An 18499-nucleotide genomic window follows, 5' to 3' on the forward strand; every position below is an offset into this window, starting at 1 on the left:
AAACAAATGAAAAGTGGAGCCATCGGTCAAAGTGAAATGTTATTTTATATTATTTTTTATTTCATTTCATTTTATCAGCCCGACCGAGATGATTTAGCTGAAAAGTAGGCAAAAGTCCTCTAAAACGTTTAAAAAACATTTCTATTATTATTTTATTAAATATACAAATAAAAGCATCTGAATGTGTGTGAGTGAGTGAGTGTCAGTAGGTGGCGGTAATGCACTCTTCAACTATTGTTAACTGAAGGAAGAAGAAGGACGCGCTTCCGCTTTCATTGCGTCCATGCTGGTTTGATTCTGTTTCTGTTTCTCTGAACCTGAATCTGTTTGATTCATTTCACCATGTCTATTAAATTAAATGCTCTTTTCAGCGACTCATATGTGGATGTAAGCCAGTATAGAGACCAACATTTTAAGGTGAGCATTGTTTTTCCTTTTGATAAGGATGCATCAAACATTCTGGCACCTTTTATATTTTCCCCATTATATTATAGTTATTTTTCTCTTTCGTTTATTTATGTATTATACACACTTAACTGTATAGTGAATTGCATTTTTGCAATTGAAGAAATGTTTATGGATAATGTTCCTTGAATGTATTTATTTAAAAAAAAAACTTCCACATTAGTTTACCTTTTGTGAGGCAGCCCTTGGATAATAAATATGAAGTATTTAGTATATCTGTTACTCAAATAGAATCGGTTTAATGCATACAGCTCCTTTTAAAAAAAGTATGTTAGAGACAGGGTTTTTGTTTTTAAAAAGAAGATTCTCGTGTTCACCGAGGCTGCATTATTATTATTATTATTATTATTACATTTGAAATAACTGTTTTCTATTTTAATATATTTTATACTTGATATAATGACAGCTCTATATTCAGCAGCCATTACTTTAATCTTTAGTGTCACATTATCCTTCAGAAATCACTCTAATTTGCTACTTAAAAACTGTGACTCAAGTGTCTTTTTATAGGACTCTCTGATGTTTTGAGATGGAAATTGTCCTTGCTGAATAGAAATATAGGTTTAATTTAAAAAATAAAGCAAAGACAGGCTGTTGGTGTGCAAGACCCCAGACAGAGAGTTGTCCATTGGAGCACACCGGAGAGCTGAAGCTGTCTTCTCTGCAGGGCAACCGTTACGAGCAGGAGAAGCTGCTGAAGCAGAGCTGCTCGCTGTATGTGGGAAACCTGTCCTTCTACACCACAGAGGAGCAGGTGCACGAGCTCTTCTCCAAGAGCGGAGATGTCAAGAGGATCGTCATCGGCCTCGACAAAGTCAAGAAGACCGCCTGCGGCTTCTGTTTCGTCGAGTATCCTTTCAGTTTCTGCAACAGAGGACCTGAATGCTGTGATATTGTGTTGTCTTAACATGTGAGCCCTCAATCTTCCCTCTGCCAGCTCTCTCAACTCTTTAAGGAAGGTTTGGCTCACTTTTCTCCTCAAAAACTTAATAACTTGCACATACTTTTATACACGCTCTCTCTCTGGCAATTCAAATCAAACTTTTAAAGGATAATTTACTAACCTTCATGTCGTACCAAACCCATCAGAAAGACAAATGAAGATACTTCTAATGAAGTATTAGAAGTGATTTCTGTCCTTGCATTGAAATTCAGTTCCACCAAAGCTGCACATTTGAGCTGCTGTGCTCTACTTTTGTGCGTTTTGAAAATTAACAAAGGTCTTAAAGGGATAGTTCACCCAAAAATTAAAATTTGGTGTTTATCTGCTTACCCCCAGGGCATCCAAGATGTAGGTGACTTTGTTTCTTCAGTAGAACACAAATTATGATTTTTAAGTCCAGTGGTTGCCGTCTATCAGTCGTATCATGGCAATGGTAACAAAACCTATGAGAGTAAAAAAAAACATGCACAGACAAATCCAAATTAAACCCTGCGGCTCCTGACGACACATTGATGTCCTAAGACACGAAACGATCGGTTTGTGCCAGAAACCGAACAGTATTTATATCATTTTTTTACCTCTAATACGCCACTATGTCCAACTGTCTTTGAGCGTGCGCACGGCATCTGGTGCGCGAGGTGTGTACGCGCTCTGGCGTAGTTTACGCAAGTGCCGGAAGTGATCTCTCGCTGTAAAAGCCCCACTGTTTGTCTTTAGATGCATCTACTGCATGCATAATCCTAAATGTAAAATGTGTCGCCCAGTGAATTTAGTCTGGTTTGCTGACATTAACTGGAACTCAGAGAGTGAACAGGGCAATAATCACTGTGTAAAAAAAAAAAAGACATTGTGTAATTAGTGCACAACTCCTTGGATCAGTTTCAGTCATTACACAATTAAACATCAACCCATTCTAGTGTTTAAAAAAAAATATCCACACGTGCGTGAGGTTTTGAATCTGTGGAAAACAGAAAAACGTCTCCACAGCTGAGGATTTTCTCGCTTGTTTCTGAACAGCCACCTGGTTCTCTGAGAGGTTGTCGCAGGCTTCGTTAAATTCAAGGTTGAGGAGGCTGGGAAAAGGCCTTTCTGAGCCGCCGATGTAATGCGAGGAGGTAAACGTGACCTGAAGAATTCCAGCAAACCGACAGGCTCTTATATTGGGACCTTCCAGCTTTGCCTGTCCAGAACTTTGGGTTTCTCTTTCCTGCTGTGAAGTCCTTTCCCTCCTGTTGCGTTCATCATCCAGACACCAGTCTACGAGGCTTTGTCTTGGTTTAGACAGCCGGACAGTCTGCAGTCACACAGCTCTCTGTAGATCCTCTTGCGGACGCGAGGCATGTCCTCTTGAGTGAAGAGCAGCGGCTTCATGAACGCCAGGCACTTGCAGTACTGCATAATGAAAGATTATATATCATGGTAGGAGTCATTTTATTATAGATGCAGTATATAACTTAAGAGTAACACTAGGGTCTTATTAATCTTGAACACCAACATTTTCTCAATCATTTGCTCCAAGTCCAAACATTTAAGAGATTTAATAAAGATTAAATGTTCTCAAAATCTATACCGTGCATTTAGAAAATATATAGGGTGAATTTTCATTTCATGATATTAAAAATCAGCAGTGAATGAAAATGCAACTGAGTCGCCACAAGTTTCATGCCCAAAAGCGGTTTACAGAACTGTTTATATCGTCAGACCACCCAGTTCTGCTGTACAGAAACATTTCTTACCTCCAAGACAAATACCCCGCAGTCATTGTCGTTCTTCTGCTGTGGAATGGTCCTGTTGATGACCATCTTCCAGCCCTTCTGAAACACGGCTTGTTTCTTCTCCTTGGCTTCTGCCAGGATGTACTTCAGGATGTTCTGTGGATGAGAGTCACACACGTCAGGTCTCTGAGGATTTCAGTCTGAAGCACCCTTCAAAAGCACTCACATCCACAGCGAACTTGAACAGGATGCCCTGGGAGTCGAAGATGTTGATGCTTTGCTTGGAGACGTCCAGGATTATGAGCGACCAGTGGATCTCCAGGTGCAGAGGAATCAGGATCAGTGTCTTAGAAAACAGATCAACCTGAGCAAATCAAGACAGAAGACATTAGACACTCTGCATTATTTGGAATCCACATAAGTGCCTCAATTCTTTAAAATAACAGCAATGGGACACAAATTCCATATTTCGATAGAAAACAGTTAGACAAAATAAACGAAGAATTTTGAGAAATTTATGTTTTTTTTGTCCATACAAAGTAAGTCAATGGGCTTAAAACTATCTTCCTCCACAGCACAAAAAATGTCATATAGGTTTGGAATAACATGAGGGTGAGTAAATGATGACAGAAGTTTAATTTCTGGGTGGGCATTTGTTGAAAAGAACAAAAAGTTGACTTAGGAAAGACTTACAGGAGACTCATTATCATGCACAGATGAGATGCATGATAATATGTGATGTTTTTAGGGCCCTATGATTTCCGCGATGCAGAAAATGCGGAATCCAGTCATAAAAACGGAAGTTACTGTAAAACACGGAATGTCACAGAATTTGCCAAATTTGGGATGAATAAATAAAAAGATCAGTACATCTAAATCTATAAAATATATTACTTAATGTAATGATAATACTATCACTTTTAATAAAATTATCATTAAAACATTAAGAAATATTTATTTATTTATTTAGCAGAAAAATGTAAATACATAGTATTTCTGAAAAAAAAAAAAAATCAATTAGAGATGCCTTTGATTATTAAAATTTATTGAAACCATTAAAATGGAATCTTGAAAATTAATGAAAAACTGAATTTGGTAAAAAATAAAACTGAATTAGAGAAAAAAAAAAACATTTCACAGTGCCTTAAATATGTAATTTTGTTAAACCTTTGACAAATTGCTGTTAAATTGTGTAAATTTCATGATTTCAATTAATTAGACATGTTTTTTGATTAATTAAAATTTTTTAACCATTAAAACAGAGTAACAAAAACTTAAAACAGAAAAAATGTAATTTGGGAAAAAATAAACCGGATTTCGTAGGGCCCTAAGTTTTGCGTGTCGTCACATTCACCTTTTTGGTCCATCGTCTCACTCCTTCATAACCTTTTGCTACAAACTGTCGGTAAAAAAAACTGTTGAAGAAATGAACCTAGAAAAAGACAAAGAAAACAATGTCTATTCATTTTCTATATGGACCTTAAACCATCAGAATGAATGTGAAAAATAAGAGCCATAACACTATGATATCCATATATATATATATATATATATTTTTTTTTTAAACATACAGAAAGCAAGTATCATCATTATTATTATTGTAGTATTATTATTATGCCTTTCTGCCAGTAATGCATAGCCTCTAGAAAACATACCAGTCTTAAATAACTACAACTATCACAGTTCATAAGTGGACACCTTCACCACTGTTTGGCAAATGTTCTTGGGTGAAATCTAGTCATTTAATAGGTTCCCACACAAACAGGAATTTCTCATGAGGGTGAAGGATTTCCGCAAACAGATTTCACAACAGGTTCAAGTTGTTCAGGGAAATTCACACCGTTGTCCAACAGAAAGTGTCTACTATGTGAGCTGGGCTCGTGTTGCTGCTACACTACAGACATATTAGCCCCCAAAATATTGATAATTGGACAAAACACAGCTTATGACTGACTGACTGTCGTGAATCTCAGTACAGCTGTGATTCGGTCACAGACACAAGGCTGCAGGGGATCTCAGCTGTACGAGATTCAGAACAGAGCTCCAGTGGATGCCATTAATGCTTTTACCTTATGATCTGTAGCTTCCATGATTAATTCTCCATACATGTTAATCACCTGCAAAATCCGATAAACACATCCTGCGTGACTTCAGTGTACATGTATATACTGCTTAGAAATATGGATTTAAACAGGCCTACCTGATCATTGACCCAGTTTTGGTCATCAAGTGTTGAAAGGTCATCTAAGGTCAAACTGTGCTTGTTGTAGGTCACTTGGAAGAAATGCATAGGAGCACAGGCCAGACCAGCCCTGTACTTGGCCACTTCTGCTGTTATCAGCTTCATCCTGTAGCAGAATATACAGAATACGAAGTGAAATTAGGACACCCAACCCTAAACCTTATGCTAATTTCCACAAATTGGGCATAAATTGGTGTTCCGTTACTTTTCTAAAAACAGTGGAAGCACAAATCCCATTCTTTGAAATGTGAAAACTGTGGTTATCGAATAGGGATGCACGATATATCGGCCACCATATCGGTATCGGCCGATAAATGCTCATTTTTTCTGTTATCGGTATCGGCCTGATAAGAAAATTTGGCCGATATCTTAAAGCCGATAAATAATGCATTATTTCCTTCAGAGACACTTCAGATGCGCGCTGTTCGTTTGCAGCCTTTTGTGCAATTGTACATTGTAATATTGTGTTTATTTGATGTATATCTGATGTATCTCATATAGAATGCGTTTGGTAAAGTTAAAAGAGCGCTTCAGTTTACCAGTGATCATCTTTAGCTCAGCGCACGCAGCTCAAACAGCAGTGCACAACATTAATAACTATGATTGGGAATGTCGTGTATATAACATTCTAATGAGAACATTATTATAATAAAACGTTGTGCATTCTTTGGGTTTAGTTGCTGTGTTTCAGCGCGTTGTTATGGGAAGCGCGCATCCACAACAGGATCACACATTCTGACTATAGCATGCAATAACTGTGTCATTTTGTACATATATAAGTTGTATTATTATGTTTATGTTGTATTAATATTAATCTCAGGATGCATTTCCTTGAGTTAAATAAGCTGCCAGCAAAACGCTTCAGTTTACCGTGTTCATTCAGCTCTTCAGCTTCAGCTTGAGCTGCAGCTCAATGGCTGCTATTTAAAACAGTGGTATTAATTTGTTACTTTTTCAAAATCATTGATACATTATTAATAACAACAACCACTTGTATTTTTCTCTTATTATTTTCATCAACAATATGGTTTAGTAATTAAAATCATTTAATTATTGTCCGTGCAGAGGCTATTCCGTTTTATTGATCTATGGCGCATTAATTTTGATTCTTTACACGTGTAATGATGTCCAGTGACTTGTTTGCATTATTTATGCATTATTTTATTTATTTGTAAGACTTTTTTATGACTAAATTTGGTAATGGGAGAGTAAAATTATTTTTAAAACGTAGACCGTTCAAACTAGGCTGCTTAGTGTTTGGGATGTGGCTTTTAATGATGAGACCTTTTTTGTAATCAGGCTCTCAAAAAATATATAACAATTTGGACATAGATTTATCGGCCAACATATCGGTTATCGGCTTTCAAAAATAAATAGCAATCGGTTATCGGTATCGGCCAAAATTTTCATATCGGTGCATCCCTATTATCGAACATATCTAATGTAATCTAGCATGAGAGACAGCTAGTTTTAAACACATCAAATCACACTTTTTCTCTCTTACATTAATTGGAAATGTACACTAGCGTTCAAAATTTTGGGGTCGGTATGATTTTTAATGTTTTTGAAAGAAGTCTCTGCTCACCAAGGTTGCATTTATTTGCTCAAAAGCACAGTAAAAACGGTAATACTGAGAAATAATATTGCAGTATAAAACAGCTGTTTTCTGTGTGAATATCTGTTAAACTGTAATGTGCAGCTGTATTTTCAGCATCATTACTCCAGTCTTCAGTGTCACATGATCTTCAGAAATCATTCTAATATGCTGATTTGCTGCTCAAGAAACATTTCTGATTATTATCAATGTTGAAAACAGATGAATATTTTTGTGGAAACGTTTTGCGATACATTTTTTCATATTCTTTGATGAATAGAAATTTCAAAAGAAAAGCTTTTTTTGTATAGTGTAAAAATCTTTACTGTCACTTTTGATCAACTGAATGTGTCCTTGCTGAATGAAAGAATCATTTTTGACTTACCGATCCTTTCACTGATTACAGAGAACTGGACTTGGACTTGATTTTGTACTGTGCTTGTGGAAAAAATTATTCATTAGTGATTAAACTTGCCTGTCATTTAGATCAGACTGAAATGTCTTATTTAGGTGATCGAGGACGTCGGTATCACTTAATGGGGTGAAGCTTCCATATTTCCCATAGAACTGCTCGAGGAATTCTGGGAGATAAAAAGCACGTTCAGTAACTAAAACATGATACCAGAAATCAACAGAAGCTGTGGAGATCATCCGAACACTACCATGAATCCACTCGATGATTCCCTCAGTTGTAAACTCGAGAGGAGGCGATGCAGACGGCTGGCCCGTCTCCTCCCTGGAGTGGTTCTGATTCTCCCCAGCGAGGGGCTTGCAGTAGTGATGGTCCCAGGAGGCCTTGTTTACATTAGTGCTCAAGCTGGACGGCTCGGCTTCCATGGCATCAGTGTGAGTGCAAACGTCCAGCTCTGAATCGGCGGGTTTCTTTCTTAAGTCATTCAGCGTAGCAGAACGGCTCAGCTCTGTGTTGTCACTGGGATGTGTACAGTTGGCATGAGCGCTGTTCTCCAAGCCGTTCACCAGGACGGTGCTTTCACTCCCACCCTCAGTCCTCCCTTCAGGAGACGGTGCCTCCTCCATCTCAGAAGCTGCGTCCGCTTCCAAAGTTACCACCGAGTCCACAGCCGCCGAGCTCACCACCTCCTCCGCCGCCACTTCTTCTTCTTCTTGGCTCAGCATCTCTTTCTTCTTGCGGCCGCGTTTCTTCAGCGCGTGGGGCCCGCCGTGGGGCCCGCAGCAGTCGCACGTCTTCGGCACCCGTTTCCTCCTGGAGCGTCCATTCTCAGGCATCTCACCCGAGCCTGACTCTGCCCTAACGGAGCTGTTTGCTGCCGGGACCCTCATCGAGAACGCTACCCCATTCCTCCTGGGGTCCTCTCCACCCGTTCTGTGTTTAGGACTCCTTCATCGACACGCAGACGCTGGAATTCCCGGCAGTGTGGAAGTACTTGTCTAATCTGCACGCTGAAAAAAAGATCGAATAAAATAACAACGAATAAAACAATGTTGTTGATTTGATATTAAATTCATGAGAAGTCAGTACTTTGCAGAAATAACATAAAAAGTATTGTGTGGGTAACAGGTATTGGTTAGGGTCTCGTTAAAAACACTACACAAAATTGTGTACTATATATAGACCCACATAGGCGCCATCATTTTCAAACAATTTCAAGCACAGGAGTACTTTGTAAGCAAATTTTGCAAACTCTTTTAAACACTGAATATGCTATTTAAAATTGTCTTGTTTTTTTTAAAATTAGTTATTTTGTATGCCTATCCTGTCTATTTGTCATTATTATAGTGAATTAATTCTGCAAGGTGTCTTTTTACATGGAGTTCTGGAGAGAGAAAAAACTCAGAAAGTTAATTTTATGATTATTTTTTATTGTTATAAGCATTTGGCACATGGTACTTTTAAACAGTCTATACCACCGTCATATAACATTATCAATATAGTATCACCACGGTACACCACAAAACACGGTTCAGTGATGCTTTCATGTGGTAATACTTTGCGTCTTTGTTATACACCATGATATACTGTATATAATGAATGATTTTTATAATCGTGTGGTATGTATCTGATGATCTAAGGTGCTGTGATCTAGTACTACTGTGGTACTGGTGTGAATCTCGTTTAGGCAGTAAGACCAGCGGATCGCAGACTGATTTTATTATTTATTAGAGGAAAATATGACTAATATTCTGATCGAAAATCAAACTGAAAGAATACATGAACACATACAAGTCTAACGCCCTCAGGAAGCTCTAAGCAAAAATGACCTATAGTGAGATAATCAGTCAGTCAGATCTGAATAACGTTAGATCATTTATTTAGCAATCAAACAAAACACAAAGCCCAGCCTTTCAAACACTCGCGCGCATCTGCGACTCACAGCCTCACCATGTGTCGCTCTCAGGGACGATGTGTGCGGGATCTTAAAGGCAGTGCGAATAAAATCCGATCGATATTGCGCTATCAATGAAATCGATAACAGTGAGGTTTATCAGGCGTTGTTATGGTCGCAGACCGAGCGCGGCGCGCGCCGATGACGTCCCTCGCCGAAGCGCTTTGGCGGCATCTAGCAGGAAGTGATGGGAAGTTCGGATCATTTTACCGACTCGGACCTTTGAGTCTCGTTCAGCAAAATGAACGAATCTTTTTTCCGAGTCATTTCGTTCATTTTAGCAAAATATAATTAAAATGTTACGTGTTACTTCCCTAATACGTCTACTACTTACGCAAACGTTGATCACACTACAAACAATACAAAACTGCTATAAGAAACAGAAAAGATGAATTCATTGTTTACCTGGGTCTTCAGTCTATGATTAGCTCACCTCACCTCTTATCTGACAAGTCTTCGGGTTTGGGTTTACGGGCTGTCACGTGATGAACGAACGACTCGGAAAAACCCGAAGACTCAAAACAGGTGAACTATTTGACTAATTCCAGTACAGAACCTATAGGATGTTGCGCATGCGCGACTGAACGAATCACTCCCGAGACGACTCGTTCTTCCCGAGTCACATTAAAGATTCGTTCAAAATTAACAAATCGTTCAAGAACGACCCAACACGGGAAGGAGATAGCGAGCTCTTTTTAATGTCAATAATCACATCAATATTTAAATATTATGCTTGGATATTTTGAGTCTTGCGGCTGCCCTTCTTTAATTCACTCACGGTGCTCTGTTTGCTTACAGGAAACCTTCACGGTTCAATCGTTAAATTTACGAACAAACGTTCTTCCAGTAATTTTAATACAATACTCATTCAAAGTTACCTGTTTTTTAGCAATCAAATTGTTATTTATGCATTGTTTATTAAGTATTTCTATGATGTTTTAGTTGGACGTTTGTTCAATGTTTGTTTTGTAACGTTACTATTGGTTTCAGAGCGCTCAGAGAACATTCAAAGTAACATTCCCGTCATGTTTGCAAAATAATAAAACGAATTAATGCTTTCTGTGATGTTCACATAACTATTAGAGGGGAAAAAACTTTTTAAATAATAATAATAGTAAAAACAGTAATAGTAATAATGGACATTTTGTATGTTCAGACAACTTTCAGAAATAGGCGACTGTTTTCATAATGTAATGATTGGTGCACCCGAGTCTAAATCTGTTTTAAGAATATTCCTGTTGATGTTCAGTTTACATTCTCCTGATATAGACACATATATGCATAAACCATAAAAGTGTGGAGCTTCATTTAGCTTAGTTTATTAGTAATGACAACAAACCATAGATAATACATCAAATTCAATATTTACAAAACTGTATGCTATATTGTACAAAGATATCTTTCAAAAGCATTTAATGAAAACATTTGCCCAGTTAAAGCAGCAGTATCCCAGCACATGTTGTCTGTATGCCGTGAGTGTATTTGTAAAGACAGACAGCTAACGCGAGACATGTTAACACGCTTTGCAGCAAATCAATCTGATCTAGCCTGATATAACTGATACAGTATAAGGCACAGACATTTCTCACGATCTGTCCTACACTCGTTCTGCTTGAGATTAATGCATTACATTCACAATAAATAAAATAAGACATGCTGTTGTTTAGAAATAACCCTGTTCAAATGGTGCAATCTGAGATTAATTAGAGATGCAGTGTTGAATTTAATATATTACATTACTTGTTCAATTAAAAATATTTATATTAGGCATTATTCATGAAACACGAGCGTAACGAATTTCTGTGTAAACTGTTCGTAAAATGAACTTTGCTAGTCATGAGTTTGATTCTCAAGGAAAGCACACGATCAAAATATATCTGATGAATGCACTTCTGGAAAAACAGTGTCTCCTAAATTAAAAAAGAGTAATGTAAAATAGTTTCACAAGCTTTTCAGACATTCATACAGCTTGTGTTTCATGACTGAGATTGATTAAACTTCTGTATGAAAAACAAATGTTAATAAAATGATGTGGCGCATAACTATATGCAACTCCATACTAAATACATCAGTGCTACTAATTTTTACATCACAAAAGCATAAGTTGTTTATTCATCATTCCTGTATCACGATCTAATCAGTGGTCACGCTGGTCTGGTGCGAGTGCTCTCGTCCCATTACTCCGACTCCATGACAGCAGACACCCTCTGATGATGAAGAGTGCTTTACATTTAGTCCTTAGACAGACACACCTGTCCAAATGAGGAGCAACACAAGCACTTCATCATATACGAGTAGCTTGATTCCTCACTTCTTTCCTCCAGCTGTAAAGAAGTATAATATTATTAGCCATTGCTACAGTGAGCTGCTGCAGTGCACAGACAGTGTTTCAGAGGATATCGACTGGAATTTAGCTGTTTCTCAATCAAAGCTCAAAAATGACTGAAACTATGGCTGCTTGTTTCCGCCACATGAGAAAAAAAAGACATTTTATAAAGATTATATAAATGGAAATAATGGCATATTTATGAGATAAACTCAAAATTATGACACCAAGTCAAAATCATGGGGTAAAAGTCGAAGTTAACATAAAAAGTCATAATTATCACTTAAAACATGAAATTACATGATAAAGTTACAACTGAAATTAAAGTCCTAATTATGACATACAAAGACAAAATTCTGAGCTAAAAAGCCTTAGTTGATAATATTATTAGCCATTGCTACAGTGAGCTGCTGCAGAGCACAGACAGTGTTTCAGAGGATATCGACTGGAATTTAGCTGTTTCTCAATCAAAGCTCAAAAATGACTGAAACTATGGCTGCTTGTTTCCGCCAACATGAGAAAAAAAAGACATTTTATAAAGATTATATAAATGGAAATAATGGCATATTTATGAGATAAACTCAAAATTATGACACCAAGTCAAAATCATGGGGTAAAAGTCGAAGTTAACATAAAAAGTCATAATTATCACTTAAAACATGAAATTACATGATAAAGTTACAACTGAAATTAAAGTCCTAATTATGACATACAAAGACAAAATTCTGAGCTAAAAAGCCTTAGTTGACTTTCATAATTTTGACTTTCTGCAGTTGACATGAAGGTAGAGCTGCAGTTTCACCAGTAGAAGACGACTGACTTACCAATAATTGACCTAACATCACATAATGTGTACTTTTTATGTCATAATTAAAAAAATATTTGACATAATTATGACTTTTTAAACTCATAATTTTGGCTTATCATGGTTTCTACTTTATTTTTATAATCCTGATTTTACTTTTGATATTTGACTTTTATTTTTTTCTTACGTGAAGGTAGAGCTGCAGTTTCACCAGTAGAAGACGACTGACTTACCAATAATTGACCTAACATCACATAATGTGTACTTTTTATGTCATAATTAAAAAAATATTTGACATAATTATGACTTTTTAAACTCATAATTTTGGCTTTTTTATCATGGTTTCTACTTTATTTTTATAATCCTGATTTTACTTTTGATATTTGACTTTTATTTTTTTCTTACGTGGCAGAAAAGGACTTCCATATGAAAGTCCTGGACACTCTTTGCCTTCATTGAACAGAGAAGAACAGCGTGAACATTCTTCAAAACATTTTATATTGTGTTCCACGGAAGAAAGAAAATTGGACTGTCGAGTTTCTTATGCTGCATCTTTTGTTACACACACCTTGTTCTCTGAATGTCATATATATATATATATATATATATATATATATATATATAGATCAATGACAAACAAGTATGTCAGAGATGATAAAAAAAAAAAAAAATTTTAAACAGAGGCCTTGGTATGTAATCTTCATATTCATGTCATCATTATTATTATTTTTTTATTCCATTTTAAAAAGTTATCATAATATATTTCCCTTAGGGTATTCAGGTCATTGTTGTTTTTGTTTACTATTATGACTTTTTTCATAATATGAATCATGAATTTGTGAGCATTATACACATTTCACAATCCTGAAGTAATTTTGATAATTTAATTACCTTAATATTATTTATTATTAAATGAAACTGCTTCATGTTTTATGGTTTTTAGAAATAAAATAGAAATGCTAATCGATTATGTCAAGCTCAGGATTAATTAAATTTTTTTAAATAATTTTTTTGCTCATTGAATTCTGAGGATGGTTACAGCAACTTATATATTATGAACTTATAAACGTATATATAATATAACTTATAAATTAATAAACCAGATACTGGAAAACATGTTCATCATACAAAATGTGTTTATGCTACTGTATTGTTTCTATGAAACAGTGTTATTTTAGTATAATTGAAATACTAGTTGTTGTTAATATTTTAAATTAGATATTTTCTGTGTTTACTATAATTTTTATTTTTATTATTTAAAATGTTTTATCCAGTTTAAGTGTTACTTCAACTTAAACTAAAGTGAGAATGTTGCCTTAGTGACCAGCTGAAATAAAATAAGCTTTTTCATGTTTATTTTATTTCCATTAATGTAAATATTTTTTTATGGTTTTAGTTTTAGTTAATGATAACATCCCTGGTATAATAACCCTAAAGCATGTTGTGATGTACGTTTCTATCTCCAGTGCTGTGTCTGTGGTGTTTGTACCTCAGAGGCGTGTGCGGTTCACGTGAGGAGTGTGGAGGGTTTTAGACACAGAGGGTCCGTTCCCTGCTCCAGACAGGACCTGCAGCTGCACTCTGTACTCGCTCTGGGGCTGCAGCGCCTCTACTGTCAGAGAGCGCTGATCCTGAGGCACAGGTTCACATTGAGTGTGTTTAGAGTGCTGCTGTGTTGTGTGATTGGTCAGTCAGGCGTGTGTGTGACTCACGGGGGGCAGGAAGTGTGTTTGGGAGACGAGCGAGCCGTTGGTGCTGCTGCGGGACACTTTGAGCCAGGAGAGCTGGAATCCAGTGATGGGGGTCTGTCCCGAGCTCTCTGGAGACACCTGCCAGCTGAACACGGCCTGCACCGAGCCGTTCACCGGCTGAAACCAAGCTGACAGCTTCTCCGGCCGCTGCAGGCCTTTCTTACCCTGAGGAGGGCGCTCTAGCACAACATATTGCACTGGGATGAACCATAAAATACAGAAATTCTCTCATAACATTTGCAAAAATCTCAAACTGTCTGGCTCACATTTCACTACCAGCTCAAATAAAAAACTTTTACATGAAAAACTAAGCATATTTTGAGGAACACTTTTAGGATAAAATATTTTTTTCAGTGTGACTACTGTAATTGTATATTATTATATAATGTATATTATTATATAATTTCATTTAATATAATAATGTTGCTATTGTTGTACTTCTTTTAATTAAAACTTTTAGATTAAAATTAATCACTATAAAAATAATCAGAATTACAAATCATGAGATGTTGAATGTTGAAATTATGACATTAAAAAGTCCTAATTATGACATAAAAAGTCAATGTAATGTCAAAATAAGGACTTTTTATGTCATAATCAGAACCTCAATTTGGATATATAAGCTTGTAAAGCTTATATAACTTTTTACCTCATAATTTTGACTTTTTATGTCATAAGACTTAGTATGCCATAATTTTGACTTTATGCTTCATAATTTAAACTCGTGTCAAAATTATTATGGCTTTTAACTCATAATTTTGACATTTTATGTCATATATATGACTTTTAATCTCACAATTTTTTATCTTTTTATCTCATAATAATGATTTAACAGAAATGTTTTCTTATGTGGTGGAAATGAGCACTGTATAGAAAATGATCACATAATTTTGACTTTTTGTCATTGCTTTTTATTTATTTATTTATTGACATTTTGTCATAATTTTAACGTTTTTGTCATACGTATGGCTTTTGAACTTTTTAACATTTCAAAAATGAAGGAGGGTAAATTTATTTTGAGGGTAATTTTTAGGATTTTTCAGTCTGACATTACTGATATTGTATGCTACTGTATGTATTTTACATAAATACATACAGTAAATAAAAAAAAGTTTTTTTAATGTAAATTTTATTACATTAATTTATTATTATTTTTTGTTGTTATTATTGTTGTACATTCATTACTTTATGCTGATTTCAGAATAATTCAGAATTGAGAATAATCAGAATTACAAACAAACAAAAGTAAAACATCCAGACACTTAGATTTATGTATGTACTGTATGTCTGTATGGATTTGCATGAATGAAAACTGGGATGAATTTTTGTAATTAAAATAATAAAAAGCAGGCTTCCTTTCTTTACGCAGTAAAAATGTGATATTATGTGAGATCCTCCCAGCTAATTTGGTGAGATTACAGTACATTTCCCTCAGTGCTCTTGTGCTAGGTATCATCTTACCCTCTCTGGCACAGGCAGCAGTAATGTAAATTTTATTACATTAATTTATTATTATTTTTTGTTGTTATTATTGTTGTACATTCATTACTTTATGCTGATTTCAGAATAATTCAGAATTGAGAATAATCTGAATTACAAACAAACAAAAGTAAAACATCCAGACACTTAGATTTATGTATGTACTGTATGTCTGTATGGATTTGCATGAATGAAAACTGGGATGAATTTTTGTAATTAAAATAATAAAAAGCAGGCTTCCTTTCTTTACGCAGTAAAAATGTGATATTATGTGAGATCCTCCCAGCTAATTTGGTGAGATTACAGTACATTTCCCTCAGTGCTCTTGTGCTAGGTATCATCTTACCCTCTCTGGCACAGGCAGCAGGTTTTTTCCGTCGGCCCATCAGCGACGAGCAGAGTGGGGTGCTAACAGAGGTCATGACCTCTGACCTCTGCTCCTGTCCCGTAACAGGCTTCACTGCCACGCGGTACTTACAGGCAAACAGCAGGCCAGTAATCACAAAGTGTGTTCCCTGCAGAGCAGAAACAGCACAGTTATTATTCCGCACAGAAGTATATTTTCTGTGGAAATGAGAGACTAAATGAAAAACACATTTAAGTAACTGCATCCTGCTCTGCGGAAAATGATACCCATCCGTACCATAATGATATCACACCAGACACGCTCACACATTTCTATTGTGTCTGCCAGTGATGACAGATCATGTGTGGAGATGCAGCGCTTTCGGGCAGTGCTGCCACTATCTGTCACACTATTCAGCTGCATAAACTTCAGCGAACAAAGAAATTAGATGTATGAACAAGTCCGCTGGAATCCTTCTGAGGGTAAATTCAAGGGTCACATGCAGGTTTGATACTGACATCATCTCTTTAGCATTAGTATCTGAATGTAAGTCGATATGATGCTTGTGAGGCATTAAATGGATAGTTCACCACATTCTGGCATCATTTATTCACCTTTCCAAACATTTTTTCCCCTGTGGAACAGAAAAGGCCCAATTTAAATTTTTTTAGGGTATCAAACTACTTGCCAAAAAACCATCATCAACACTTTTTTGGTTAGACATCTGTACTTTATCAAGAGTATTTTATTTTGGCAAATTTCACTACAATTCCAATATTTCACAACATTCCCAAGCACAATATCATACTTTATTTTTACACCACTATTTTCATGATAAAACATACTGCTCCTGAAAGAAACCTGAGAAAGAACACCTGATTCTGATTCATGAACAAGATGAACCTGTTGAATCGTCTCACAAATCACACTGAATGATACGGGACATTTTGTTATTTTAAACATGTTTTCATAATGTTATTATCAGTAACTGTAAATTTTAATTTAATATACCGACAGTTTATGTTTTGGTAATAAAATAAAATGTTTGTTCAGTGTCTTCATCAACTAAGCTTCCTTATTGTGGGATTAATTATATACAATTGCAAAATAAATAAACATGGTTCACTGATCAGTACTTTTTACTTTTAATATCTAAGCACATTAAAAAATCAAGACTTTTTTTTTGAAAAACAAAAACAAAAACATGACATGAGAGTATCTGTACGTCCACCACTGGATACTCACATGCACTTGAACTTCAAAAAAATAAAATAAAATAAAAGGCCCCTTCAGACTTCTAGGCTGTAAATCAACGAGACACACCTGAACTGTGGCTGCTTTCTCGCCTTTCGTCACGTTATGCACACAAACTTCAGGAAACCATCTCAGAATATATGAACTGGAATCCTTCTGGCTTTCTACAAGAACAAACAAGACAGATCATTGTAGGTTATGTTTTTCTGTTTCTGAGGTTGCGTCCGCATAAACGCTTTTTCAGGGAGCAGCTACATTTTGCAGGCAACATAACATCTTCCTTCAAACCCGTGTCAGGTCGTCATCCCCTTCATCTGTTTTTGATTTCCGGCATTATTAAATCACTCTCCAGGCCTTTTTTTCCAGGAGATAACAGTAAATCAACACCCTGTATTTATGGGCGCTTGCGGTTTGACTGGAATCTTCTCTTTGAAGACCATCATGTTGCCAAATGTGTATTTTTGGAACTCATGTACTAAGCAGATCGTGAATAATCTGTTGGAAAGAGTCTAGAGAGGACATCTCTGCAAGAATGTCTTTTTATGCCGGATAGTTAACATTTATGTTTGGTAACGTTCTTCCATAAATCATTAGTCCTGCTGTTGCTTTGCTTTGGCGGTGACTTGTTTAAGGACACACATGGATCCGATGGAGTGTCAACAAACAGATACGCTTTGCATGACCGGTGTGAAGTCATGTGAGAGTGTGTTTTTTGTTAGTTGACAATTTTTGCAGAAAAGTAAACTTTGAATGACCTCAGTCATACTGCCTTAGTGTATATGGAAGTGTAGAAAGAAGCTGACTTGCCTGGGATTCGGCTCTTCCAGAAGACCTTGACCTGCAGCTGGCTGTCGTGATAATGAGGGGCTGCCGCTTCCAGCCTCAGCATACTGGGAGAGGAATGGGATACGGGAATCTCATTGGAGAACTCTCCGGAAAGGTGGACATTCCCATAGGAGGACGCTAGAATGAGAGAGAGGAGACTCATTTACAATCATTTATATTTGGCAACAGTCTTTATTATTTGAATAAACAGCTTTTCATGTACTACGTATGTGGCATGGGAGTGACCGAAAAACAACCTGGTGACAAAATTTATGAAGCCTATTTTTAGGACCAAACTTTTACAACATATTTATTTGTGCTGCCTTTAATTTACAAAGGTTAACATCAATAAAACCACTGGATTTCACTGTCATTTTAAAAATCTTTC

At 36.2% G+C, this 18499-nt stretch overlaps 3 protein-coding genes across 5 annotated transcripts in view; 1 reads left to right on the top strand and 2 right to left on the bottom strand.

Annotated features, from left to right (window-relative positions):
• The first annotated feature begins 209 nt into the window (after positions 1 to 209).
• LOC107569251 (nuclear cap-binding protein subunit 2-like) lies at positions 210 to 1732 on the top strand. Its single transcript, XM_016255283.1, has 2 exons — positions 210 to 417; positions 1133 to 1732. The coding sequence occupies exons 1-2, from the start codon at positions 343 to 345 to the stop codon at positions 1370 to 1372; spliced, it is 315 nt and encodes a 104-aa protein (XP_016110769.1). The 5' UTR covers positions 210 to 342; the 3' UTR covers positions 1373 to 1732.
• Positions 1733 to 2334: 602 nt separating this feature from the next.
• LOC107569248 (sentrin-specific protease 5-like) lies at positions 2335 to 9480 on the bottom strand. Of its 3 annotated transcripts, none has more exons than XM_016255278.1 (9): positions 9322 to 9480; positions 7622 to 8374; positions 7435 to 7540; positions 5324 to 5471; positions 5193 to 5240; positions 4478 to 4555; positions 3350 to 3487; positions 3145 to 3279; positions 2335 to 2800 (listed from the first exon to the last, which is right to left on the bottom strand). In XM_016255278.1, the coding sequence occupies exons 2-9, from the start codon at positions 8259 to 8261 to the stop codon at positions 2666 to 2668; spliced, it is 1428 nt and encodes a 475-aa protein (XP_016110764.1). In that variant the 5' UTR covers positions 8262 to 8374; positions 9322 to 9480; the 3' UTR covers positions 2335 to 2665. The 3 variants fall into 3 exon arrangements, with proteins under 3 accessions (XP_016110764.1, XP_016110763.1, XP_016110765.1); XM_016255277.1 differs by having other exon boundaries at positions 7622 to 8381; XM_016255279.1 differs by lacking the exon at positions 5193 to 5240 and having other exon boundaries at positions 7622 to 8381.
• A 1609-nt stretch (positions 9481 to 11089) lies between these two features.
• The window catches only part of LOC107569245 (anosmin-1-like), a 76001-nt gene continuing 68591 nt past the window's right edge, over positions 11090 to 18499 (bottom strand). Inside the window, exons 9-14 of the mRNA XM_016255276.1 lie at positions 18094 to 18249; positions 17356 to 17450; positions 16033 to 16201; positions 14169 to 14386; positions 13946 to 14087; positions 11090 to 11649 (exon numbers count right to left, since the gene is read on the bottom strand). Of these exons, the coding sequence (XP_016110762.1) occupies positions 13947 to 14087; positions 14169 to 14386; positions 16033 to 16201; positions 17356 to 17450; positions 18094 to 18249 (779 nt within the window). The 3' untranslated portion in view covers positions 11090 to 11649; position 13946. The remainder of the gene's footprint in view (positions 11650 to 13945; positions 14088 to 14168; positions 14387 to 16032; positions 16202 to 17355; positions 17451 to 18093; positions 18250 to 18499) is intronic.

The sequence above is a fragment of the Sinocyclocheilus grahami genome, unplaced genomic scaffold (genome assembly GCF_001515645.1).
Source record: "Sinocyclocheilus grahami isolate Dianchi unplaced genomic scaffold, SAMN03320097.WGS_v1.1 scaffold1326.1, whole genome shotgun sequence".
Taxonomy (NCBI): domain Eukaryota; kingdom Metazoa; phylum Chordata; class Actinopteri; order Cypriniformes; family Cyprinidae; genus Sinocyclocheilus; species Sinocyclocheilus grahami.

Excerpts from the sequence above, each read along its gene's own strand:
- LOC107569251 (XM_016255283.1), top strand. The coding sequence starts at position 343 with ATGTCTATTAAATTAAATGCTCTTTTCAGCGACTCATATGTGGATGTA. Across the intron at positions 418-1,132 it reads ATAGAGACCAACATTTTAAG|GGCAACCGTTACGAGCAGGA; the intron begins GTGAGCATTGTT and ends TCTTCTCTGCAG.
- LOC107569248 (XM_016255278.1), bottom strand. The coding sequence starts at position 8,261 with ATGAGGGTCCCGGCAGCAAACAGCTCCGTTAGGGCAGAGTCAGGCTCG. Across the intron at positions 7,541-7,621 it reads AATCATCGAGTGGATTCATG|AATTCCTCGAGCAGTTCTAT; the intron begins GTAGTGTTCGGA and ends TTTATCTCCCAG. Across the intron at positions 3,280-3,349 it reads TGTTCAAGTTCGCTGTGGAT|AACATCCTGAAGTACATCCT; the intron begins GTGAGTGCTTTT and ends TCTCATCCACAG.